This window comes from Brienomyrus brachyistius, chromosome 3, assembly GCF_023856365.1.
Source record: "Brienomyrus brachyistius isolate T26 chromosome 3, BBRACH_0.4, whole genome shotgun sequence".
In the NCBI taxonomy this organism is placed as follows: Eukaryota; Metazoa; Chordata; class Actinopteri; order Osteoglossiformes; family Mormyridae; genus Brienomyrus; species Brienomyrus brachyistius.
The window spans coordinates 36930458-36957987 of NC_064535.1; the positions used below are offsets into that span (position 1 = coordinate 36930458).

Below are 27530 nucleotides of genomic sequence, written 5' to 3' on the forward strand. Positions count from 1 at the left end.
TCAGGCCCACACTCCCGTAGGTGCCAGGTAAATGCCTGTTTTAATGACCTACTCACATGGTGGACACTTAAATCTTTAGTCTGCTTGCCTGATAGTCACACATATGGAACATTAGTAAAAACACCAGGAGGTACTCTTCAATTTATGTTGTAAAATATCCCCTGTGTATCTTCTACGGGACCATCTCCAGGGTGACACCCTCCCCCCACATGACAATGTGAAACACGGGACCCTACAAATGATCGACATCTGAGCAACATGCCCCCACCGACGGTCCCGCGATCTGACAGCACGTGACTTTAAGAACAGGGATGTGTCACACTTCCATGTGATCCATCGCCTCCCCTGGCTCCCGTCGGCCAGCAGGCCGCGCTGTTCGATCGGGACTGAACATCCCGCTCTGCTGCTCCTGTTCACTGATCCCTCTGCCACATCACGTGTCATCGATCACATGTCATCAGTCACGTGACACACCCACCCCCATAACAATACCAAACCAGACTCCACCCCAGCAGCAGCAGGTGAAGAGAATGTATGACAGAGACCCCCATATCAAGTCCTGGAAGGCCAAAATCCAACACAGTTTGCAGACACACCTAAGGTAACAGTAGGTAAGAAGCTGATCAGGATGTGTTTTAATGGGGAATTTTGTAAACTGGGTTGGATTCTGAGCCTCCGGGATGGGAATTGGGGAACTCTGAGATAGTTAAAGAGCAATGGAAGGAAAGCCTGTTATGACACTTGACGCCCCCTCCATACCAGAATGTGAGTTGGGGAAGCCATCCTCTCGAATCACACGAGGGTGGACTACCTGCGGAGTCAGAGCCAGGCTGTGCAGCGTGTTCTTCCCAGGAGACATCTCCACCTACTCGATCTAGTGCCCCCAGGGGGCCTAATGCTCATCTTCAGGACTTCTCATCACCTCCAGACCCATTTGTTTCACCTGATCCAGGACACCTTTTGAGGCTCCTCAGTCACTGAGGGGCTGCTTTCTGTAAATTAACTGCACTGCAACTGCACTGTAACTGCATTCCAGCAGCCCCCCCCAAACATGCCATGAGAAGTGTTTCTTTCGCCCGTGTGACTGACAAATCTTCCCAGAATCACACCTGCAAGCTGTTGGAAATTTGTTTCTAAAAGAAACCAAGCTACAGGCCCCTTAACCAGCCTTAAAGTAGTTAAATGATACACCCTGAAGGTTAGATGACGATGATGGTGATGATGGTGATGATCCTTAGTCATGTTAAATGATAAATCCTGATAATGATAAATCCTTTATTTGCCATTTGCACAGGTACGACTACAGGTACACTGGAATTCTTCTTGTCACCTACCACCTACCACTACCCCACCCCCACATCCCCACCCCACTCCTAAAGATGGTGGATTTATACTCGTGACTTAATGCTGTTCATGTGCTGGATGCACCTCCCTGGATGCCAAGAGGAGATACAATTCCCCCCCCGCCCTCCCCATTATCAGCATGGCGGGCGTGCGTGAGAACCTTGGGATCAGGTGCAAACATCTGCACACTGCATCGTATCTGCCTCCATAGCACAGCGGCAAGGCTGTGACTGACAGAAACAGCAGCCAATAGAAGCAGCAGCCCTGCCAGCTACAAATTATCATTGGCTACAGGAAGACCAAGGTAATGTCGTGATTAAAGTGAGTGATGAGCCAAACTGAGTTCAGAATGGCGATTGGAGGAGGGGGGGGGGTGACGTCCCCAGTGCCCCTGTGACCCCACCCCTGTTTTCACCCCTATTAGAAGAGCTGAAGTAATTCAAGTGGCAAACCCAGGTCAAAGGTGACACCCCTTTGGGGATTTAAACTAGGCACTATGCATCCCGCTCAAACCCTCCCCCCCCCCCATTTACGCTGATTAATGCCCATTGTTCTGCGATGACAGAGAAAAGCTCCTAAACACCAGCATCGCACAAAAGGATGCAAATTGGTCCTCATCAGCAGAGAATGTTAGAATGTTTAGGAAAATCACTGGCCTCTGATTAGCAAACCAGCATTTACATCTCTCGGGAAACTCACACGTCGCTGCCATTTATATGACATTTTCCTGCAGTGACACCCGTTCCAGTGTAATTACACTGAATATGGGCAGTTTCCTCACATCAACTGCAAAACGGCCCAGTTACACAACAAGAGAGCATCGAGGCGTCGCAATTACCCCCGTCCTCACAAATTGTTAATTAGGAGTTCCCCATATGGGAGATTTACTTTCCTTCTAAGGGTACATTTTGCAGAGGAGGGACTAAGGTTGGGACCCAGCACCCCCGACCAAAACTGTAGAGAACAGAGAAAGAAAGAGCAAGTGGGAAGGTTGGAAAAGAGGACAGAACAGAGCAGAGAGAGTGAAGAAAGGAAGCGTAGGTGTGCTGGAGGCTCAGAGCGAAGGGAACAGGCGGCAGACGGGGAGTCGAGATGAACTCCATGCAAAAAAACACGATGACAAATCCGCTTGGGAACTGATGTGACTGTGGCCTCACGCCCTCCATTCTCAATACAAAATTCCAGGCAGCTACGACAAGTTTCTATAGGCATCTGGAAGCCAGACAAAAAAAACGCTGATGCCTAAAGAGAAGATAGGTCATAAAAATGATGATCGTCAAGGTTGATCATGGACGTATGCTTCAAATGATTGACCACAGCTCATAATATCTTTATGGATCCACATCACCTGCTCTGCCCGCAAATTACAAACCTCAACCTCACACACTAGGAATTTGATGTTCTACAAAACACACGATCTTGAGGTACACTTTCAACAATAGCCCTCATACTACTCAACTCCCAAGAGATATCGCACATTTCTGTATAAGACCAGATCCAAGAGTAAATACAGTTGCTGGAACCCATCCAGCCGATATAAATCATATCACCCTGATCACAATCATTCCACAGGGGTCGACTTCCAACCATTTATCTAGCACAGGGCCACAGTGAGCCAATCCAAGCTTCAAAGAGTACAAAGCAGGGAAACATTCAGTCCATCACAGGGCACACACTCAAGCATCTTAAAGACACCAGGTCACATAACTGTTAATTCATTAGATAGATGAACGTGGAGATGTTCCGGCAGACAAGAAGAGCTCCCCCCGTTGACAGGGAGGACAATACACAATGGCCTGGCGGGGGCACTGAGCATTGCGAGTCAAATGGTACGGAGCCAAAAAGCCAAATAGGTGGCAAAGGAACCCTGTCATAAGCTATTATGTCTGCAAACATTACAATCAGCCAAACCAACGGGGGAAACACCAGACGCACTTTTGATGTCCTGGGGGGGGGGATGGACACAAACTCTTGGCAAGCCTTTAACTCAGTGGCTAAAGGTTTAATTTTTCAGGACACATTATCATGAACAAAATTTTTACAATGACTGTCCTCAAACTAATCTTTTCTAGCAATGCACCATGAGAAGATTTTGCGTTTGTGTCTTTAGCAGTAGTTTTTGTCCAAAGCAGGAAGAAAATAAGGAAAGCCTGAGGTCACACAGGGCCCTTGGGCCAGTCGTGATTAAGGGCCTTTCTCAAGGGGCCAACAATGATATGGTTTCTACCAACCACAAGATTGAAACACACCATCCTCCTGACATGGACACACTGCCCCTCCTGGTTTTCAGTGGTACTGCGCTTTTTATATTGAATGTCAGATCTAATTAATGGGAGGCACAATTAAATGTGACGGGAAAAAAAAACTGCAGCCGTTATGACATTGAAAAATAATAATATGGGCTCTGCATGTTGGCAGAACAGGGCCGTGAGGACAGACAGCTATCGACTTGACGTTCCCCGGCCTAGAGAGCCACAGACTGCTTTGAAAGCATTTTCAGGTGACAGGTTTTCAGCCGCCACTTAATAACATGCGACTAAGCATCTCTCATACTCGCTTATTCACTACTGCTGTTATAAGAATATTTAAGCACATCTGTAATTATATTTGTCATTGAAAATGTTTCACTGCGTGAAAGGGGACCAGCCTTTTAATGCAAATCTTATGCCATGTTGTTCACTGCGAATGGAGGTTCTTGTTTAATTGCTTATGATAATGGAAAATGATAATTATGGTTTCTTCACTGAGTCACTTGAGATACAAGTTTTAATAACGCAATTTCACACATATTTTTCTTTTCTTTCAGGCTCACGGCTCCCTGAATACAAGCTGAATAGGAACACACAGCAACAGGACATCTGAGCTTCGACTACGAGAGCAGGGGGTCAGTCATGTGACGAGCTCATCCAATCAGCAATAACGAGAAATAAAAAGTACGTCACATGGCCAGACCGTACTGCCTGCTCTTCCTGTAGCTACTGCCCTCCCCATGTCCTTTGTGTATCCCTGTGTGTTTGCCGTACCCTGAAGCTCAAATTGCTGTCTTTCGTTTTGTAAATCTCATACACAAATAAAAAAAACTTTTCTGTCCCCTTGTCCCTGGATTGCATATTTCGGGAAGTAAGCCAGGTTACAGAATTCGACCATGGACACCGGAAAGCAGCTGCTGATTGGACCTTCTCCCGGGTGAACCGATATTCCGCAGATATGTTTCTGAGTGATTTAAGTGACTTGTATTTTTTACCCTAGGAAATTCTAACTTGCAGCTCAGTATCGTCCCTCATGTAGCCCTACTTCGTTTAATCTGGTTTCTCACACTGTAAATACCTTTTGCATGGATTCTAATGACATGAAGATCGTGTCTGACGCAGATTGAATTGAGTAATTTCTTTGGTTTCATTGTATCGTAGGTTGTATCTCGCCGATTGGATTTTACGGATCAGCGCGACTTTTCCTTCTGCATGGCTTGTCAACCGGCCAGCTCTCCTAAATCACATCATGCTTCAGGGACCGGATTCAATCACTCAGTGGAAGGAGCTTCCTCCTTGTAGCTCAAAATGAGGTTACCAGTTATAATAAGAGCCCAGTAGTGCTATGGCCACCATCTGAGGAGGGGACACGACCCTCGACTGGCCACTCATATGAGATGTTGTTAAAAAGACCCCACAACCAGCCAATTAGCTTACAGCAAACTGCTCGGCAACCAGCCAATTAAATTGTTGCTTCACAGCAGCGTTGGTAATGACTACCCGTGTAATACAAAATCGTTTGTTTACCCACACAGAACAAAGCTTTAACTGCCTGCCTTTTGTTCCAGAAAAACCCAAGTGTGGAAACTGCAAAACACAAAAGATGGAGGCTAGGGAATCGAAGGTTCTCATTAGCTGGGCCAGCGCATGGATATGCTGTCCCTCAAGGAGGAGATCGTTCTCCCGAAAGGTCAAAGTGACGGTTCACCTCATCCTCTCACTCTCGCTTAACTCACTCCGTCTCCCCCGCCGCACCACGGTGAAGTCAAATGGAGGCTAAGGTGACACCATGTGATCCGGAAGCTTCTTAAAAAGTGTCACAATGAGAAAACAAACAGGAGGCAAGACAGAAAGGAGCGGCAGGACTAATGAACGGAAGGTGTCCCGTCCGGGGCTGAGCTCCAAGATGAACCTCTTGGTTTCTTGTCTAAGGGTCTGACAAGGTGACAAGATTCTCTCCCTTAAGGTTTTGATGACAACCACAATTTCTCCGCTAAGGAAATGATGTCACAGCAGTATTACAGCGCCAGAATGGGCATCACTTTCAAACCTCACATCAGACGAACTCGGCCTCATACGTCACACACAACGATGTCAAAATCACCCTTAGAAAACCAGACCTGTAGTTTGAATCTAATGAGGCTACGGCTCCAAGGCCATAGAGGAAAATAGCTATGGTGCCCTTGAGCGAGACACTGTATGTGCGCTGCTCCTGTAAATTGCCAGCTGTATAAACAGAATATTTCCGTGCTCCACTACATCATCTGCAGCATCCAGGGATCTCCCGGGCACGACAAGTAATGATGGAAGCAAATCGATGACCTGTGATTTGTTACAGACTATGACAGAGGATGAGAAAGACCAGCTCTGTTAAAGCCCCACCAGGCGTTACAGGAGCTGGGAACCCATGAGCTTCCCTACCATCCAAGCTTTTCGAGAGCTCATGTACCTGCACATAGCACTGTATCGAGTCAGATCTCTACGATATGGAGGCCGGATTGGATCCACTCATCAACACCTCCACCTTACCTAGGAACACATCTGACCATTGAGAGAAGGTCCTGCAAGCAGTGTTTAACTATAGACGTCATGCCAGAGCATAGCTCCACCTCCTTCAGTATTAGGCTTGTTTCTTAATTTGACAATTTTGTTAAAGATTCAAAGAGAATGACTTAATAAACGGTCAATTTTGCTCTAAAAATCCTGTGTTTTCCATCAGCTGCTTTCTCGAGCGGATGAGATATTCCTAGATGATGCCTTGATTTCTGTCCTGTGTTTTTATGTTTAGGCTTTTTTCACTTACAGTACGATACTTCTGCCAAAATGTCACTTACTAGCTAGAGTCTGCTAAAGATAAGACATGTAAGAATCGACCCGCTAATACCTTGATATTTAAATGCATTTTCACTGGGACATTACGAATGTATAAGCAAGACTTGTATTTGATGCATTTTTACATGTTTATATGTTATGTCATTATATTCAAGCACTGTTTAACCATACAATATGCACAATACCTATATCAAATAAAAATTATTTATAAATAACTTATTTTGTATTTCATGAAGTAGTAGCACTATATGCTTACAAAAGAACATCCTGCATATTTAAAATTGTGATCATAAAAACATGCGATAGCTAATAAACTAAAATTCAGAGGGGCTCATTCAGGAACACCCCCCCACCACCACCACTCTGCGCCTGACAAGGCCCCCCCTCCTCTGATTCTGATTTAATCCCTGGTTATAGGGTGGTGTACAGCTCAGTGGGTTAGGATATTGTGTATGTCACCAGAAGATTTTTGTTTCTAATCCCATAGAGAGCAGAGTGAACTCAGCACTGGGCCCTTGACCCCAATTACTCCAGGACCTGGCTGACGCTGCGGCTTCCTCAAAAATGCTAAGGACTGTGTGAAAGGCTGTGTAGAGCGAAGCAGGTTACGTTTCCCTGGGAGCCCCAGCACAGCTGCGCCGGTTATCCAAGTGTCATGGGGTTAAACTAGATACACCACAGATACTTCGGAAAGCGGAAACATAGCAGGGAGGTGAAATTTGGTGACACGGCCTTCTAGATTATTCTCTAGGAGGCTGGCCTGATGTGGGAGGGGTGGTTTCTGAATAAGCCAAGTCTGGTATTGACAGGAAGCAGACAGTGGTCCAGACGTGGGGATGGTGTTGGTGGTTGTCTGACCCAGTCAAATCGAGACCGACAATGTTATACCACCAGGCAGATATGATTGCAGAATTTTACATCAAGACAGCATGGTATATTAATAAGAAGAAGAGAAACTGTTCCCACAGCAAATCCCAACCACATTTTCGCAGTGACATCGTTTCTGCTCCGTGTGCATATTTACAGTAACACAATAACTCACATACCAGCCCTTCAAAACCGTGCGCCGGATAATTTTAGCCGCTCACAGGAAAAGCGAGCATCATACTGGGATAAATACTCCACGGGCAACGCCAAGAAAAGTGCGAGCAGACAATTAAGCTGAAATCCAGCTCCAGCCATCACAGGCAACACGTTATTTTTATCTTCTAGAATGTATTCCTGGTGACCAAACGTTTCAGGTGTTGAGCCTAAGGATAGAGTTCTCCAGACCTCTGTAGATCTCCATCAAGCCACCCCAGCTGCAGATGGGCCTGAAAATACAACGAGTCAATGAGTGGGCGAGTCTGAGGCTACACAGGAAAGGTTTGGGAAGGGAACTCCTAGCTGGTCTCCCTCCTGAGCCTCAGACCTGTAGCCTCAAAGTCAAACTGTAAATCTGCTGCCAGCACCATTTCCATGTAGCTGGACAGATGAAGGGAAGCAGACGCTACATGTTAATTGAATGTGCTGTGAAGCGGAGAGACGTGCCCTCATAACGAACCAGATGCAGGGCCGTAAATCCATCAGGCAGGCGGAGGAGACGACTTTCTCAGAGGTTTGCGTTGGGCTAATGGGGACTCTTTACAATTTCTAAATCCCGGCTGTAAATCAGCGAAAAACTGCCCGGGCTTCTAAGAGGAAGCCAAGCAGTGCTTATTACCTTAGAGTAACGGCACTCACGGCGATTACAGCATTCAGCCCGACCGAGGCCCCAAAGACATGCAACTGTAATGGAAGGTCATATCGTCCAGGGAGGTAACACCTCTTTGGAGTTGGGCCGCAAACACACGCACAGCCACTTTCGGAAGGGGTGTTTTTAAAGATATTGGCAACTTAGCGTTAATGTAGACGTTTCTCCAAACAAAAGAGAAAGGAACAATCAGCTATTGTCTGGTTCGCCCTTAAAGCTCGCCGGTGACAAATCACCCAACGATTAAAGGAAAAACCGAAGATGGAGCCCGGATCCGCAAAGGAGGAGGTTAATAATGGCCTGGTTCAGCGCTATCGATCAGCAGGGCTGAGGAGAGAGGCTAAGCGTTTTGTCACGTTTTCACACAAACCAGCATGTTCACACTGTGGCCTCTGTTTACTATCAGAGTTGCCCATACAGGAGTTGAACAAATAGTCCTTCCTCTAACAAGACTTGAAATTAAAACACTTCTTTCTCTAACGACAACCGGTTGACCAACAAGGGAAAGACATCGACAGTTTGACTTTTACTGGTTTCCTGCTGGGATTCACACACTTCCACTTACAGAGCAACTCCACTTAAACAGGTGCGACCACCATCTAGTCAAGCTATCGGCCTCTTGGCGTAATGGATAACCACGAGTCCCACAAGCTGGATGCGGTCACACAGCTTTCTGATGCAATTAACACACAATTATTATAACAATCAGTGTTCATTAAAACTTGTTGCCCAAAGCAGACCCATAATGGTATAGATCATCGTTTCGCAATCCAAACCCCAGGATAGTCCAGATTTTTGCTCCCACACAGCTGCAGGTGTGCTGGGAGCTGAGGGGGGAGCAAAAATGTGGACTGTCCAGGGGTCCCCAAAGACTAGGTTGAGAAACACTGGTACAACTTAAATGAGACCCAGCACTCTGGCTCTGAGCCTTTTTCTACCCCCTACCCATCCTGTACTCACATACCCCGCGGTGCCACATACGTAGTATGTCTGTGACACCCCCACCTTCCCCATCCCACACCTCAGAATCATGTGATGTAAAATGAAGCGGGGGGTCCGTTTCCCTTTCCCTCACGGAGCTGACTCTTACTGCGACACCTCTCCTTTCCTACATTCCTCCCATATTTGTTTCGGTGAAAGTCAAACCTTGTGCTGATGAAATGGTAACACGATTCACTGCTACCCTGGACAAACCTTTTTTGATTCAAAAGGTCTTCGTTTCCACCCCCGATAACAACCGTTAACAGCCACAATTACACACCAAGAGAAAGTCTGTCCCTCCCCAGCTGATTAAATATAATCTTCCTCAAGAACTCATCGTATCCTCTTAACTGTAATTTTGCTATTAAAAGTGGAAGTGTTACAAAAACAGACACCTCAAACATACGTAAAGACTTCAGGAACTCACCTGAAGAACTCAGGAGTCTGAAATGGAGAGTATTTACAATATTTCTACTTGTGACACTAAATACGTGAGGTATGACTTCTTGAGTGCTCTGTTTTCATGCATGTCTTTTGCATCTGATTACATATTCTGTTTGATTCTCTCTTTCCAGGCAGCTTAAGTGATCTCTCACAAGATTGTCTTATTCTGAGCAGTCATTTAGCGCTGCTGACTTACAAAAAGAACCGAGGCACACTTGGGGGCATGTGAATCTGTGACCCTCCTTTGAACACCAACCAGCGCCAGCCTGTCCCCACAGACGGGCCTCTCCGATTTGGGTCGGACCGCTTCCGGCATGAGCGGACATCCCGCTAATGACATGGCGGGCTTGATGGAGCGCACACTGGTGTGTGCTGAAAGATGAATGCGATTCATCTGATACGGTCCAAGAAACATCACAGGCAACACAGGAGATCTTATATCTCTGCGAAGTCGGCTGCTAGGCCAGTAGAACTATGCTAGGAACTACTCTATTCTATTGGTCTTTGGTTTAAGATGATTGCTAATCTAATGCACAAACATCATCTTAATGGTTTAAAAGTTCAAGTTTAAAAAATGTGATCGAAATGCAGAACCTCAAGAACATCTGCAGGACACCCAGCTGCTTCTGAACCCCTCCCCCCCCCGACCGGAAAACCTGCAGCCATCAGCAGGAAGCTCCATGTTCAATAGCCCTTGCTGATGGAATAGCTGATGGAAACTGCCCCTCCGGATCATTGCCACTGGAAACTGCCCCTCCGGATCATTGCCACTGGAAACTGCCCCTCCGGATCATTGCCACTGGAAACTGCCCCTCCGGATCATTGCCACTGGAAACTGCCCCTCCGGATCATTGCCACTGGAAACTGCCCCTCCGGATCATTGCCACTGGAAACTGCCTCTCCGGATCCTTGCCACTGGAAACTGCCTCTCCGGATCCTTGCCACTGGAAACTGCCTCTCCGGATCCTTGCCACTGGAAACTGCTCCACCTGATCCTTGCCACTGAAAACTGCTCCTCCGGATGCTTGTTGTGATCCACCACTTCAATGCAGCTCCGGCAGCATGCACCCAGCATCTGTTACGGCCGACATTTCATTGGCGCCGTCCTGGAACAGACCAAAGACTCGCCCTTTCGCACAGACACCCCACTCCAGACGCGCTGCTCTTTCTGTACTCCCATGGTTCCACAACGCAGACTATCGGCACTGCCGCCCTCATCCCGATGGGTGATGCACTTAACATACGCATCCAATATATGTGCATACATCTCTTTGTAAGAGATTCCCAATTACCATGATACTTTTCACACAAAAAAAATCTTTGTTGACTTAAATGAGTTAATGAGCTTCATCGATTTTGTCTGTCTGGTTCCCTGATCGGGTTAGTACAAAACCTTTTAACAACCCCCATGTAATTATCTGTAATTACGGCCTGCTGTCAAGAGACATGGTTGAGAAGGGGAGGACTGTGAAGCGTGGAAGGAATTGCACCTTTGTGGCAGAACCGTCCAATAGAGAGAGACGTGATGGTACCCTCAATCAGCATCCAGCCTTTCCGACTTTAGCCTGCAAAACACTCACCGTTATAAATCACAATACATCTTCCGCTGGCGTGGTAACTTTCCACGAAAGTCCCCTAACCAGCCACTGTGTAGGTTGACGGAGCTGTCACATGGTGTCTGACTCACGTCATCAAATTCTCAGGGGAAAAAAAATCCACTCCAAAAAATTAAGACGGCATTAACGTCAAGCTGATGCTGTTTGCTTAAGTGAAAATGGTGCGATGGCAGAGATGAAGGAGAAACAGCAGAGGCCAAGCAGTACGGTACAGCATGAGCGAGACAAATAGTAGCCAAGTTTAACACGGAACAGTCACAGCCTAGGAGCACGCACCCATAAGGCAGTCACAGGAGTCATAAATGCAAAGCAGTACGCCAAGGAGAAAATGAATGCGAGAGAGATTCCACGTATACAAGCTCACGCACTTATACTCACCGCAAGAAGCAGAGCAGAAGATCCACAGAGACCCCAGTCCTTTCCTCTATCGCACCAATCAGACTACAGTGATTAAGCCATTTGTACTACCGACTAATGATGACGCACAACCCTGTCCGGTGCCAATATACCACCCGCAATCCTGGCCACTTCGCTGGGTGTCTTCGTCAGTTTATCCTCCCGACTCGCTTAATTCACGAATCCCACAGAGGTTCTTTTATGGTTTTATGGTCTTTTAAGGTTCCTTCACCCAGTGGACCAGATGAGAGGTTCTGGTTCCTCCCTGCATTCTTGCTGAGGCTCCCTGTCACACCACATATAACCATTATTTTTGTGTAATCCTGAGACGCGGCACCAATTATTCCAAGGCAGCGAGGCTGAGGCGCAGTTAAGGAAGACCCCGTGTGAGACAAGAGTGTTGGCTTCTTTCTAAACAATGACTCACCCTCAAACCAGGCAGAGTTCACCTGGCTTACCCACAAATATGACTCAAAACAAACTCAGCGCTCCACCTGACCGGCACCTTTGTCTATCAGAGCACACAGCACAGTCAATAACTACGACTGAGCCTCCAAGCAGCACTGAGTAAAGATTTACTTCTTGGCACAAGAAGTAAATCATTGTAATTACTTTGCTCAACAGGAAGTCCTGCCTCCTCAGGGAATAAACTTTTGGGTCATAAGTCAGGTTTCTTAACTATGATGCCACCTGCTGGTGGTGGTTAATAATCCATACCATTGTCACATCCAATCATAAGTCATCCCCATTCCCTTGACCTTGTGTAACCTAAGGCAACCAAAGGACCACGTCTACATGGGGGTGTACCGTTTGAGCACATGATCCCCCCCCCACCCTGCCTTGCCCCCCAGACGGGTTTGCCGTCTGACTCCGGCTGACAGCGACGGTTCAGATACATTCGCTAGGGGTGAAATCTCCCCCCCACCCTTACCCCCACCCCCACTGCTCCCTGTAGTGATTTATTACGACGCACAGAGCCAGAGCCAAACCTGCCACAATCATAAAATGTTATGGTTCTGGGAGCAAAAGTGTCATTTAGGGAAGGGTGGGGAGGGGGACCTCTCTCTGTTCTTCAAAAATGAATTTCAGGCCTCATTTGTTGAAGCTGAACTTCTTTTTCACACCCTGTTGGCTCTATGCAAACATTCAAAGCATTCTGTCCAAAAGGTAGGACGCGGGAAGGGTGGCGTCTCGGAGGGAATCTGAGCATGGCAACCTGACAGCCTGTCCGCCCTCTCCGCTAACCAAAGGGGAATGTCTGATCATTGCGGAGCCCCCTGCCTTAAGGGGGTGTCCAGCTGTTTTTGGTGTTCGCTGGTATCCATCATCTTTAAATTACAGTTATTCTCTTCCAAAGAATTAGTCCCCCCCCCCCCCCCCCACCCGCTGATTCACAGACCTGTGGGCCGGGGAGCCATTTTTCATATGCAAAACCCTTTCTTTGAAGTCCCACCATAAATGACACCTGTGAAACTGCACCAATTTTATGAAAGCCAGATAATTTATTTTGGGTTTTAATGAAATGACCGGAAACCCGCAGACATTTCGACATTTTGTTTTTCTGCTGTCAAGGCGAGTTGGAACAGAAGCTGGATGGGCGAGGAGGTTGTGGTGGTACTGGAGGTCTGATTTTATAGCATTGTTGAAACTAGGCAGTGCGTCTTCACTCTCAGATGAGCCCTGGCCTCTGGTTTTATGCAGATAATCTACTCTTCATATGATACTCTTTTGGCACCTGCAGCAGAATTGCACTTCAATAGAGCCTTGTTTTCGTTCTTGTGTTAAAGGATCCGAATGAAGACCACTCCTCTGCGTCCTAATTCGATCCTACTGGGCTGCCCCAAAAGATGGCTACTTTCAGTTCATGAAGAAGCTTCCATGAAAGCTTTTCCATATTTGCCGTTTTTCTGAATAAATCTATAGCCAGTAAGATTCATACATTTGTACCCGTCGCCCAGAACTGTCACCAGACCTCTGCGGACTCACGCCCTGATTCGTCGTCCCTGATCTGGCCACCGCTGAAAATCAGGTGCTGCTTTTTGTATCTGCTTCCATTGGATATCAGTCACCAGGAGAAAATAACGACTTGGAAGTGGAGTTTAAAATCACACTGTGCCACACGGCACTAAAAACAAAGAACCTAAAGATTCATTTCGAAAAGGGGAACTACCAGGTTGTTGTCTGGTGTTTACCGGATGACCAGTTACCAGAAGTGTCACACCAACTAGAGGAAATTGAGGCAAATAGCACAGCGCTAATGCTAATAATTGAGAGGCCATGATAGGGAACCAATATGGATGCCATGGACCTCTGCCACTTTCCGCTAAGGCTCGTCGTACAATGGTTGAATCCGCCCTGATGGAAGAGTAGCCGTCTTTTAGAATCCGATGTTTCTGTGTGTGTACCGGACATTGGAGGCCACTTGGGAAGGTTAGCATTAACACCCTATTGCTTGGTGTAGCGCATAGGCTAACCTCTATGTTCAAGGTACAAGTCCCCTCTGCGGCAGTGACGCCGGAGCCCAGTTGGTCGCTGCAGTGCTGGGCAGGTAATCCGCATTTAGGTTTTTTTCCCCCGCTTTACGTAAGCCGGCGCCTGCAGCACGGGAGAATGCTCCGAGACCCGCGCCGCTCCTCTGGAAGCAGGAGCGCTTGTCAAATATTCAACACCTCAAAGCTTTCACATAGGGCAGGAATCGACCGGCTGGGGAACACTGCTCATTTGCCACCGATGTAGATCGCGGAGACGGCGGCAGTGGTCAGGTGGGTCTCATTAGCGTGTCCTCTAGGGGAGGACCTACAAGAGCCCATCCTGGATGGGAAGGGGTGGTGGGGGGGGGGGCGTTATTAATGCAACATACTAATGCAAATACCAAACTCCCAGAAACTCAGTAGCATGCTATACACTCATCTCAGTGTCTAGAGTCTCCCAAGCAAAGAGAGTTCTGCCTGACCCGGTATGAGCCTGTGTGCTGTGTACAGAATTCCAACAGAACAGAATTGCAGTGTTTTCCCAACCCGGTCCTCAGGGACCTGCAGACGGTCCACATTTTTGCTCCCTCCCAGCTCCTGCGAGAATGTGGACAGTCTGCAGGTCCCCGAGGACCGGACTGGTAAAACACTGCAATAGAACATAAGCAGACCGTACACAAAGACAGACAGACAACTTTTCAGCAACTGCCTTTGTCCCAAGGATTAGTCAGAGGGACAAGGCTACCATTCTTCGGAACACCGATGATCATCCAGGCTAGACCCCATGGATCGGGCCACAGCAAGCGACTCATGCGTGAGAGTGACAGGCGGAGAGAAGAAGAGGAGATCGTAAGGAACGAAAAGGGGGAGAGCAAGGAAGTGGGAAAAGGTAAAGGGGGGGGGGTTTCAGGACCGGAGTTGCCTTGTGCATCAGGGGCTTAAAGCTAAATCGATCGAACGGGACGAGAGGTCATGTTAATGCGGCGAGATAGACGGGATTACTGCAGCGAGCAGGATTATCTTAAAAAAAGAAAATGGCCACAACACAGAGTGCGTACTTAAGCGGCTTGTTAGGCTGAATCCAGGGCCCACAGAGGGCAATCCCATCGGCGCTCCAGGCGCCTCGCCCTGGGTCCCCTCATTACGGAAACGGGGCGGAGATTTACGGCGCCATGCGGCACCGACACGCCACCATAACAGGCCGGCTCTGCCTCGCGCATTAATCACGGCACATAGGAGAAACCGGCACCCTGCACCGCGCCGCTTCACATACTTACAGCGTTCGTACCAGAAGCCATAACCACAAGGCAATGTGCTGTACATACATATAACTGTGTGTTATTAGTTAGCTGGTAATCGGTTCACTGCATTTAGCCAAGTGTGCGTCCGTCGCTACTGTATGTGCGTCACCCAGTTGACGTATGCAAATGCACATGAAGGAGGGACATTTAATTGGTCGTCTTTCTTCCCAGTGTGAGAAGAGAGCAGCCAATAGCCTTCAGTGTCTCTGCAGCACATGGGTAGGAAAGATTACCAAGCAAATCAGCCACTCTCCTGCCTTCAGGGAGCTGACACCTAGGTGAGCAACAACACCATTTAATCTAAATAGCTGCCCTTAGAGCATCAGTCGATGGCATCTACAGGTCCTGATCCAGCCTGGCCTAGTTTCCTTCTTCATATTCTGTCTATTTCCTCAAAACAAAAACGATTACAGGCACCAGCAAAAAAAAAAAAAAAGTATAGTACCACCCCCTGGTGATTTAGCAAACATTCAGCTGTAAAATGTGGTAATTACCAGCGAAATTAAGGAGAGGCATGAAAAGGGTGATTTCCTAAGGGCGCAGAAAATCTGTTTTGCTCACAAGGGACACGAATAAGTTGTTCTTAAACACCAACTCCACAGCATTCCGATCACAATGCATGAAGAGCCAAGGGGACTTCAGGCGCCAAACGGTGACATCCTGTGACAGGAGCACTGCGTTCCATCCAACCGCAGGTACCCAACCTGGCCGTCGTGTCACATCACGACCGAGCCGCAAGCCGGTTGCTGAGTGAGCACAAGCGGAAAACGCTTCTCCCATCAGCCCCTGGGAGTGACTGACAAATCCTCGGACACTGTGCCACCTTGTATTTCACTTGCTGTCAGACAGAGTTTGATCTATTGAAATAACTTCACCCCGTGACATGAATTTGTAATGCGATGTTCCATTGGTAAATGAGCTGGAAAATTAATTAAGTTTCCAACTAAAAGCAAAAGAGCAGGCTTATAGATATGCTTCTTACGATACCTCGTAAGCTTACCGTAGTGTCTCATGTTTTTGGGCACTGTGCTTTTCATTTTTACAAAAAAAAAACAAAAGGTATACTACATTTAATACATTATTTTCTATTAATTACACATAAATCTAATATTTTTTTGATCAGAATCAGTGTTGGCAGATATGAGATGAAGAAACTCTCCCAAATTGAAGGTTCAGACTCATACATGCTAATGAGCAGACAGCGGCCGCTCTCAGGGTGGACTGCGTGCTCTGCAGCAGTGCAAACCAGATAATCAGCTCTGCCAACCGCCAACCCCCCCCCCTGCTAAGTAGGCTCAAAGTCTTTTGCTTCTCGATGTGACTGGTAATCGATCACGTTGCTGGAGGCGCCCGGCTGAAGGTTACGACTTCACCCCGCCTGCGAGAGGTTTCTCCAGAACCACGCGAGAGTGTCACCGCGAACCGCGGCCATCCCATGCGGGGACACTTCCTCTGTGCCCAACATGGCAGAGCTGAAGGCCATCAAAGCCATCCCAGTCCACAATTTATGTCACAAAGACTGAAAATTTAAAGTAAAATCTTTCCTGGGAGAACACGGCAAGGACTGCCTACTGCTAATCTGATTGCATTTCCATGTTTTGAAGCATTTTTCATCAGTATTGACTTGACGGGACCTTCCTTAGATCTTCTTCTTGATTTCAACTCTGACTCAACTTCATGAGGCCTATAGCGGCTAACAAACTGTGAGAGCTGAATGAACACAGATCACCATGTTCCTGGCAAAGGGGAAGACAGACAGGGAAAGCAAGACAGGTACTGGGTCTACAGGTGCAGTACCAGGTCTGGTTGGGGGCTAAGAAAAAAAACAGAAGTGTTTTATGTGAGATATTGGATATCTGTACCTTCCAGGACTTTCATATATGTGTCTTTGTGAATCATAGCAGAGTATGACGGAACCAGTGGAAACTAAAGAATTCCCGTATACCTACACAAACAGAGCATCACTATCATTATCTACACAAGATTTACAGACTGTTTAAAATATTCACAACAGCTCCTGAACTCAATTGGCCATTTTTTTTTTTTGTGCAGAGTTTGCTCATAATGAGATACTATTCCTGTTCATTGCATGTTATGAACAGTCATTATGTTTTTTTGCTCACAATGCAGGATTTTTTTTGTGCATCCTTTTACAGCTGGAATTTTCTGGGTCACATAAAGCAAATTGAATGTAGAGTATTCCATCTGATGAGCCACAGGGGTTAACGAACATGACTTGGATGTGTGTGAAAGCGAGGTCAGGCTGTTGGGGGGAGGGGGGGGGCAGACCCCAAATCCTACACCAGGCTGTGCTGCAATCCCCCCCACACACACATATACACGGACCACTCCATTATCTATTCACGACGGCCGTCGGATGAAGCTCCAGAGAGTTCTATTCGTACGAAAACCATTGCTGGGTATAAATAGCAGGCTTTGGATGTACTTCCGTGCGATTTACCCTGGGACTCTGGTCGGGGCCCTGAGAAGGAATTCGCATGCAGTCTGCGTATTTCTGAAGATCTTGGCACAGATTGGGACCTGAGGCCAGCCTCAGAGCCACTAAGAGGCATGGGCTACCCCACCCAGAGGGCCCGTACCCTGGCCCTGGGCTCCTGAATGAGGGCCTGATACAATCCCTCCCCCCTGGGGTGGCATTAGAGATTCTGGGCTCCAATCCAAGCCCATCTAATTATGTTACAAATATTTCAGGGCCCCTGAGTGACAGTGGTCCTTGGAATTGTCCTGACTCCCCCCCCCCCCCCCCCCCCCATGCCTCCACCCCCAGCGCACGCGTCCAATCAAGGCAACACACAGGCAAAACCTGATTTGCTGACAATTCTTTCCAGCACAAGTAAAGTGATGCTGTTATCGTCTCAGCGACAGGCCACGGAGCAGAGTTCTCCCTGCAGTTCTCAAACCAACCAGCGGGCGTACACTCGTGCCACGATGAAATGCATAGTCACCCCATCCCTTCAAGAGGCAGCAGAATCAGCTGCGCTGACGGTTACATAGGGGGGTCAATATCTACGGCATCACTAAAGCCCGGTGGTGTCCAATTACATAGCGTGGCTCCCGGCTCACAGCCCCACCTCCCAGGTGCTGGGGTGGACACCCCTCTGCCACATCGCACCCGTAGCCTGGGGAGACGGAGGGGGCAGCTACCGGCACAAACTCCCACAGCCGCCTCCCATCCTTCATGGGGAGAACTGGGTTTTTCCAATGCACCCCCCATGAGACAGACGTGGACATCGCTATGGCGGCAAGATAGCCACAGCTTCCATGTGTCTAACAGCAGAGTAGCATGGGTGGGTCAATTAACCCCCCCGAGCGATTAAAAGCGCACAGCTGGGCCTTTGCGGCAAATCTGACAGACAGCGATCAGACTGCACTCCCCTCCATCTTCCTACGCCCCTTAACGGTGCCCCTACACCCTTTGGCATCATTTCTACAACACTGTCACCAACATAAGCTCTTTTACATCGTCCTCACAGCTCATCTGCGTCCAAAATCAATTATCCTTCTACATCTTAAGGCACCACTACACTCATTCTGTACTACGCTCTCTCTACTGCGCCTTTTTTAGAAACTTAGGAGTGTGGGACAGGGGTTTCGGCATCTTCCCAGCTTTCAAAATGGAGGTCTGTGAGACTTTGCAGAATGGGAGGAAGCTACACAGGGATGTGGTCTGTGGTACATCTGCACAGTTAAGGCATTCAGGCCTGCCACTGGTCTCACACTGCAGCTACGCCCTCCTGTGGCACACCCCTGCCAGTGCGGCCACCAGGCCTGCAGCCTCTTGAAGCTTCTTCTCCCTAAGGCTCCAGCCTCCCTCTGTAACGTCGTCGCTGCTTCTCTCCCAGACCCAGCGGTGATATTTACCACCACTCAAACCATGCATTTGCATGGGGGACCCAGGGGTTGTGGTTTGCACCCCTGCTGGCCACAAGCAGTCACTACATTAAATATTAAATCGTTTCTTATTTATAATCCGAAGTGGCATATTCTACTAACTAGCTAGCTAGCTATGATATGATGCTACTAACTAGCTGTCTGTTTAGTATTAAAAGTGACTTTTTCAGTGGGGAAAAAACTCACCCCTCCTACAATTTAAAACTTTATTTCTAAGAGTCATTAATAAGATCCCCAGATGCTCAGACTCTTTTGGTCTGTTCCGTGGACTCCCTAGCGTGTGTAGACCCAGGCTCTGTCCTCCGCACACACTCCAGAGAACAGAGCACACTCTCAAGCCAAACCAAATCCATTTCACACCATGTTTACACCCACAGAACCGCTCAATATGTCCGTCCCGAGTCATCCATTACGCCCAGGCCAGTTTGCTCCAGATGTACCAGTGCAGTCCTTCACAGAGCTGTTCCCGATGTGCTTCAGAGAAGACAAAGCCATTTTCAGGGTAATCTCCAAGCAGAGATATCACTTGCTCTTTTGGAGAATATCAGACTGAGCACAACTTCATTCTGAACCCAGGTTCAAAATTAGACCTAAACGCATTCGACCGATCCTATGCTTTCAAGCTGCAGGTAAACCTGCAGTCACTCAAGTGGAAAATCCCACAGGATTCTGGGATGCAGGAACAATCATTCGGCATTTTAGGACCACAGAAGCGCCTAAATGCCAAGTGCAACATATTTCTAAACGCACATCAATTTAAAATTCATCATCCACCCTGTTAACAGGAAGTTGAACAAGGCATTCATAGCTACCTGAAGGAAAAACCATGTTTTATAATTAGGTTTCAAAGTACGAGCGTTCCTTTTTATAAATCACACTTTCATGTAATGAGACAATGATCATTCCCGCTGGCCTGGAAGATGTTGGCAAAGCCCTGGATACTCAGGGGGATATTGGGGGCGTCCGGCACACAGCAGCAGCCGCGTAACTTCTGAGAGCTGCTCCAGCTGCGGGTCTGAAACTGCAATGCACTCTGGGAAAGCAGGGGGAATGGAGGCGTCACGAAACAGGGAGGCCGGTCCGTGCCGTGCCCTTGGGGAGACGGAGACTGAGACGGAGGTGCGATTTCTGCACCCCTACCTCTTGATTTCACACTTTCGCGCGTCGACGTGAAGTACCTTGTCAGCACGAGCCGTGCATTTATAGCCCTGGTCTAATTATAAACGTCTGCTTCCATGCCCCCCCATCCCCACTCCCAATTTCCCCCTCTCTAGAGGGTTGTACTTCAAAATAAAGACGACGACACCGAGACAAATAAAGATGAATAATGCGCTTCCTCCTGACAGGGTAGTGAGAGCGGCTTTCCACCGGCAGCAGTGCCCACAGCCTGGGCTGAAGCTGCAGCTTCCTGGGAAGTCATGCTAATGATTGTCACGTGCAGTTATTTCAAACTCCACTTTATAACACAGCTCAAATTTGTTGACGCAGATTGTTCTTCTTGACCCGAGAAAAAAAAAAAATCTCTTAAGATATATTGCTATATAACTGGCACTACCATTAATTCTAAGGAGTATTTCTGTATTTTCGCGGTTGCTCAGGAATCGTTAAAAAAAATAAATAAATGTCACAGCGGTTAAGACTGATGGAGTGTTATAGCTGCCCACCCCCATCTTGACACATGACAGTCAACACGTTATCACCTTCGCGGGCCATTCTCTGCCACCCCGCCTGCTTTAGGAGGGGGCCCAAAGGGCCTTGGGTGGCCCCCCTTTCAGCTCCAGCTGAGCATGGCGTCTATGCTACTCCTTCTGGGATTAAGAGGGCAATTAGCAGCCTGGCCAGTTATGGCCGTAATCGATAACCGGAAGAGCTCAGCCCCTCTGTCACCATGACGAGTCCAAGGAGCTCAGCCACTGTAACCTTTCTCTAATTGGACAGCAAGCTCCAAGGCAGACATATAACAAAGGTTTGGGGGGGGTGCGGCGCATTCATCACCGCCCAATCAGAGCAAAGAGAGGACTTGAGTCACATTTAAATTCCATTTGTAAATACGGGGATTTCACGGCTCATGCTGGAATGGCGTCACATGACTTAATGTAGTAACCATGTGACCTGAGGGGAACCTCACTTTCTTCACCAATAGCAGAAAAGCTTGTCCGACCGCCCATCAGGAGACTCAATGACTTTTTGCCATTTTGTCTTCGTTAGAGGCAGGTTTGTGGCCGGGATTCCGCTATTTTGGGCAGCGGACTCGTTAATATCCATATCTGCCATCTACCTGCACACTCCTCGGATTTCACCATCCTTATTTTTTGCCGCTGACATATGTTTTTATTATGAATTATATATGAGACACGAAACATGAGACGAGCCATCAACCGTAACAAAATAAAAATCCAATATTCTTTCCTCCAAATAAAAGCACCTGGACACTGAGCTCATTACGAGGTTCGCAGACGGCAACGAACGAGGGCAGCGAGACTAAGCAAAAGCTCGGAGTTCGCACGTCAGGCCCTCTGAGGGTCCGGGTGGGCGTGCGACAAGCTCCAACCCAGAATCACATTAGCCATAGTCCAGTATGATTTATGGAGAGTACTTTGGACCCGGGCGAGGTGAGGCAGCTTCTCAATGAGACTGACTGCCCTTTAATTGGTTGTCATAGCTGCGCATTACGAGCTCGATTAGTGGACACGGTGCAGTTTGATAGCCAAGTCACTGGGAGCAAGTCTATGCAAGGAGTCAGAGCGGCGAGTCAGAGCGGCGAGTCAGAGCGGCGAGTCAGAGCGGCGAGTCAGAGCCTGGCCTCCGTTCTGCTCAAGGCATGGTGGCAGGCACAGCCTAAAGGTACAGCAAGGTAGAGGAGTCCTGGGCCAGAAGCAGCACCCACAGGCCTTAGGGAAACCCCCCCAATCCACATAATATGAGGAGCCCTCCCCCACAAAAAGGATGGCGGAACCCCACCTTAAAGAGCCGCAGGATGTTGGCGACCATGATGGACACGGAGCTGGCGGAGGCGCCGATCACGCCCACGATCTTGTCCGGCTTGGCGAAGATGGGCGGGTCTCCACTGGCGCAACGGACGTCTGTCGCGTCCTTCTCGATGAGCGCCTGCACGAACGTGAGCGACTGCTCCAGGGCGTAGGTGTCCCGCGAGCACGTGTCCAGGACGCGGGCGCCCAGCGTCACGTTGGGAAGCAGCTCGGGGTCCTTGTTGATCTGGTCAATGGCGAAGAGCATGGCTTCCAGTCGGTGGATGCCCTTCTCCTTCTTGAGCTCGCCGCAGGGCACGCCGCGGTCTCCGCGGGCATGGACGGGGAAGAGGCCACCCAGGATGATGTCGCCGTCCAACCGGATGGAGTGAGCGTGTTCCTGGGCCTGAGCCTCCCGCATGCAGCTCAGCAACCAGCAAGACCTGGCCATCAAGAGCAAGACGTGGCGGCAAGAGACAGGCTGCTTCCGCGAGTCCCTCGCCATGGCGGCGGGGTGGGGCGGGGCGGCGTGAGCGGGTGGGCGGGAAAGCAGGACTTCTGGTGGTCGCAGCGATAGGGGGCGGTCCGGCAGTGAGCACGGGAGTTAGGGGGGACCATCAGTGCCCCCTCAGCCTATCAGAGTTCAGCGTCGGACCCCGAGCAAATGCGGGGGCCTACCATCAATTTTTATAACATCCCGGCCACATGTGGCACGCATCTCAAGATGAAAGCGAAGGTGGAGGGAGTGGATTTGAGAGCCGGGGGAGGGAATCTCAGATTGAGGCCACGGAGATCACAGTCTGGGGTTCGAAGTGGCCTGACAGGAGACAAGGGCAGGAAGGAAGCCTTAATATCACGGAGATTAAACACTCAGCACCGCGAAACATAACCTACAAGACACACTGAAACAGATGTAACAAGCATAGCGCCTGATGGTCACGCTTACTAGGAGTGGGGGCGGAGGGGGGGGTATAAAAGTGGTATAACCTGATGACATCAGGAGCAGCTCAATCAGCAGCCTGTAAAAACTCCCCACTTACCGCTCCTTCAGTTAGGCCGCTAATTTACTTGTTTGCTTATCGCTAACGTTAAATGATTATTATTATTATTTATTTTTTTTACATCCAACTTTGAAATTAGAAGCTCATCCAGCTTCGACTCCTAGCTAAATGACACACCACTACCCCCCACTGAAGAACAACCGCCCGCCCTTCGGAGCCGTAAAAATAATCCCATTGCATTTGTGGGTTTATCAGCAGTGCAAAGTATTCCGATAGTATATATATATCGCGTCTATCTTGCACAATAGATTAGGCTTTCCGTTTGGGAATTGTTCATTTGTAGATTACAGTACAGTAAAGTCAGAATATCCACCATCTCTAACATTTCTTTTAATAAGAACGGGCGCCTTCTGTACCCGATTGTAAGGAAAAGGCATTTTATCTTCGTCTTAACTATGTAGCTCATAATCAGCCCTCATTTCTCATCCTGCTGCACGATGACAGACACTATCGGCTTTTGCTTCACCTTAAGAAGTTACGGTATTTACATTGACGCCACAACCTCCCCTACTATTCTCTCCATCTGAAACAATCGACTAATTAACGCATAAAAAGGGTTAGATTTCACAAAAAAATACCTCAAGAATCCCAAGTGTTGAGTCGTTTTCAGCGAGAACGAAAAGTTTCTTGTTCAGCATTAAAAGGCTGCTGATAAGTTAAAGAGTAACGGCGTCCTGGCGCCTGATAAAAGGCTCTTAATGAACCTGAAGCCCATCACGGTGCAATAAGACAGGGCTGGGTGCTGGTGATACGGGGATTAATGCCTGACAAAGAATGAAATTTAATAATAAAATACCAGGCATCCCACCGCACCCAGCTCCAGATAAAGAGGAAGACGTTTCACAGATTGTCTCCGTTGGTGCGGTAAAACGGGACTAAAGCGGACAACTAGGATAAATGCCGGTTTTTGCATCATTATGCGCATAAACATGTAATCAGATTTTTAAACTCATTGCTCCGATGGTCCGATCATTTACAACCTCCTACAGTGCTGGATCTGAATAAATTATACAATGTTTAAATTACTTTGCGTCGTATGTATGTAAACGCTCGATATCTACCATCTCAAGCCAGTTTTCCTGAAGGCTTGAAAATCTGCATGTATCCTGTCTTAAATTGTAAAATTCTTTTCCCTTTCCATAGTCTTCATAAATATCCCAACTACAAAGCCGTACTTGTAATTAAACATTCACTGATTATCATATAAACCATTGTGTAGGATCAATTAATCAGTCAAAGGGAACTGAGACGAAACCGGATAGCTTTATCATCAAAACCGTTATTAGAGAGCAAGAAAAGGCTTGGTGTTACACTGACAGGCGAGCTGTGTCCCATTTCTCTTTCTAATTTATATGAATAGGACTGGGCAAGCCCGTTCCATCTTCTTCTCCTGATTCAATTATAATTTCTTCAGCCTAACAACTCTCGGCGGATCGTGTTGCTCTGCTCAGAAACTGATAGCTTTCGGCTCTCTGTAGCAACACGGGGGAAAAAACGCTATTTCTCTTTTCCCCCTGCTCTCGCTCCCTCATACCGCAGCTGTTATGACATCGTACGTATTTCATGCTGCGGATCAGTCAAAGCGCACAGCCTACCCACCTAAGGACTGGCGCTTCGTGCAACCTGTCGTATAAAAAAACTTCAGCAATGATGGTAAAAATCAAGCGCACATAAAGCAAAATAATCCTATGCACATACGACTAGCAAAAAATGGAAACTCTTTGGAAATAGCGCCGTTTATTAAGCATCTAAGCATCGACACCACCTCTGATAACTGCAAAGGGTTGCGAATGTATATCCAGAATTAAACTGTGTAATTAAATCTGATAACGAGATAAGGCGTTTCATGTGCCCTTTCTTTTGTCATATGAACACTGATGGGTTCGTGCCGATAATGACCTTATTTCTCTGGATAAAAACAAAAAATGATAAGCATAGTGAAAAAACAGCATATTTTGTTCGGTATTCAGATACGCGAGGATATTTTTTCTGCACAAAAACTTTAAAGATGCAATGAAATTAAACAATTATTTAGATAGAAAAGTAATTTACTTAAGTTTTCCTGTTCGGTTTTTTAAAAAGCTACTTCCGATGATGCACGAACGCCTGTATTGAATCTCATCCCAGAAGCGCATTCCTTTGCTTTTCTGCTGTAGGACTACACTGGGAAGCTATGCACTTTTCCATATGTTGGAGGGGGAAAACTGTTTCATCTCATTTTCTACCCGTGCATATGACAGATTAATCACAGCTTTCCGTCAAAGAACCCCGTTTATATGCTCCATCAGTTATTAACATACGAGAAAGAAATTTTAGGTTATATGCAGGTAAGCCGACATTGTTCGGACGCACCCAGAGAGTCATCCGTAATTTGTCGTAGGTTAAAAACAAGAAGAGAGAAACAAGCAGAGATACAAGTAGGCGATCCACAATCTACCTGCTGCTCGGTGACTCAGAGACGGTCCGGCTCCGAAGATGCGCCAGTGTCTGTGCCCGGTGCTGAAAGGGGCAGCGCTCAGCCGGAGCAGGAGCGCGTCTCATCCCAGTGAATCACAAAATACTCCCACCGGCCGTGATTGGTCCCTCCACTCCCTCAAACGAAGCAGCACTGCTTACCGGCACTTCAGTTGCTCCGCACGCTGCCCGGGATTATTCTCACGGTTGTCTTATATTAAAGAGGCACAATTCAGGAGACGTGGCCCCGAGAGGGGCAAGGGAGGGGAGGCCACGGAGGGCAGGGTGGCATCTAAGGAGATATTTGGAAGCGCGATCGTATTCGGCAAACAAAAATAAGTCTGATTTTCATAAAAGAAGTAACCGTATTTTATCCGAGATTCACAATTGCGCTTAACAGACCAGCTCTGCTGGTGTCCGGACAACATAAAACAGAATTTTATGGATGACACTCGGAAAAGAACCAGACCGCAGCCCTCAGATTCACAGGTTCTCGGGAAATATTTCCAAGTAACCCGGTAAATTAGAGAAATCACTTCTCACGGATAGTTGATCATGTTTAATATTTCGTCTCCCTTGAGTAGCTTACGTGTAATGCGATCAAATATTATCTATAGTTATAATACGAGCGGTTAAACAAATTTCGCCTTTGTGCGATGATTTAACAATAAAACATGCTTGCATTTGGTGTCAGCAATCGTATTAATATGAAATCAGTTGGCTTGTAAAACCCAGGACTCGACTATAATGTACTGTAGGTAATAATGATGCACTCCATCTGTATTTGTGTGATATCAGCAGAATTGACATTACCTAGCGCCAAACTACAATATTGGCTAGTAGACTTGCGCCACCTAGTGGACGTAGTCACAAATTACATCGTTCACCTGTCATCTTTTTAATTAACAAAGCGGTATTAAGTGTAATAAAACAGGAAAGTGTTTTCTTAGATATCGCGATGCAAATTAACTAGGCTTACCATACCTTGTTAAATCATTTTAATAAATCTTCAGGAAAATAAATGGCGGATGGTTTTGAGCAGTGCTAGAAGTGGCCGGTGCCGGTACTCCCCTTGGTATTCATAGGTCTTCCGCAGATATTGAGAGGAACCAGTACTCAGAGATACTGGTACTGCGTACCTGTGAGTACCGACCCACATAAAGCACTGGTCGTGAAGGAAAACAGGTGAAGTAAACGTATTTCATCTAGACATACATTTTTTTTCTGTTGGCAGAAGTTTTTTCAGTGTCACCAGAAACACCGATAAAGCGGCTGGTTACCGCGAAAGAGAGTTCGCCGATGCACATTAAGAAAGTCTTTAACTAGATTTGACACGTAGAGTCAGATTTGCTTTTAGACTATTTCATTCCGGTGGTTCTTCGATCGGCCCGGCGTTGAGCCATTTTCCGAGGAGGGATAAATTAAGAGACCATTCAGCAGCAACGGAAAACCATACGCATTACGTGCTCTTACCAGACAGTAATCGGGTAATGGGTTAAACAGTATTGTTCTTCTCAGACTGATATTGCACGAATCGCTGATCTAAACGTGAAACATTTTTACAGGATGTTGTGCCAAACTCTAAAAACTCCTGTATGTTGTTATTTAATATTAATTAGAGGCCTAAGTCAACGTGTCCCACAGTAGCTGCAAAAACAGGGTATATTCTGGTAAAGTTTGACATCTGTTTAAGTAACGCACGCATCATCAACCATTTGGGGTTAAATCGGTTCTTGAAATTTTTGCTACAACCTTTTAAAGATTAAAC

The 27530-nt window shown here is 47.4% G+C and overlaps 1 protein-coding gene across 1 annotated transcript in view; it reads right to left on the reverse strand.

Moving 5' to 3' along the window:
* LOC125739431 (metabotropic glutamate receptor 8-like) overlaps window positions 1-23988 on the reverse strand; it is a 114632-nt gene extending 90644 nt beyond the window's left edge. The window contains 2 exon segments of the mRNA XM_049009548.1: window positions 22240-23064; window positions 23887-23988. Of these exon segments, the coding sequence (XP_048865505.1) occupies window positions 22240-22752 (513 nt within the window). The 5' untranslated portion in view covers window positions 22753-23064; window positions 23887-23988.
* Window positions 23989-27530: the final 3542 nt, after the last annotated feature.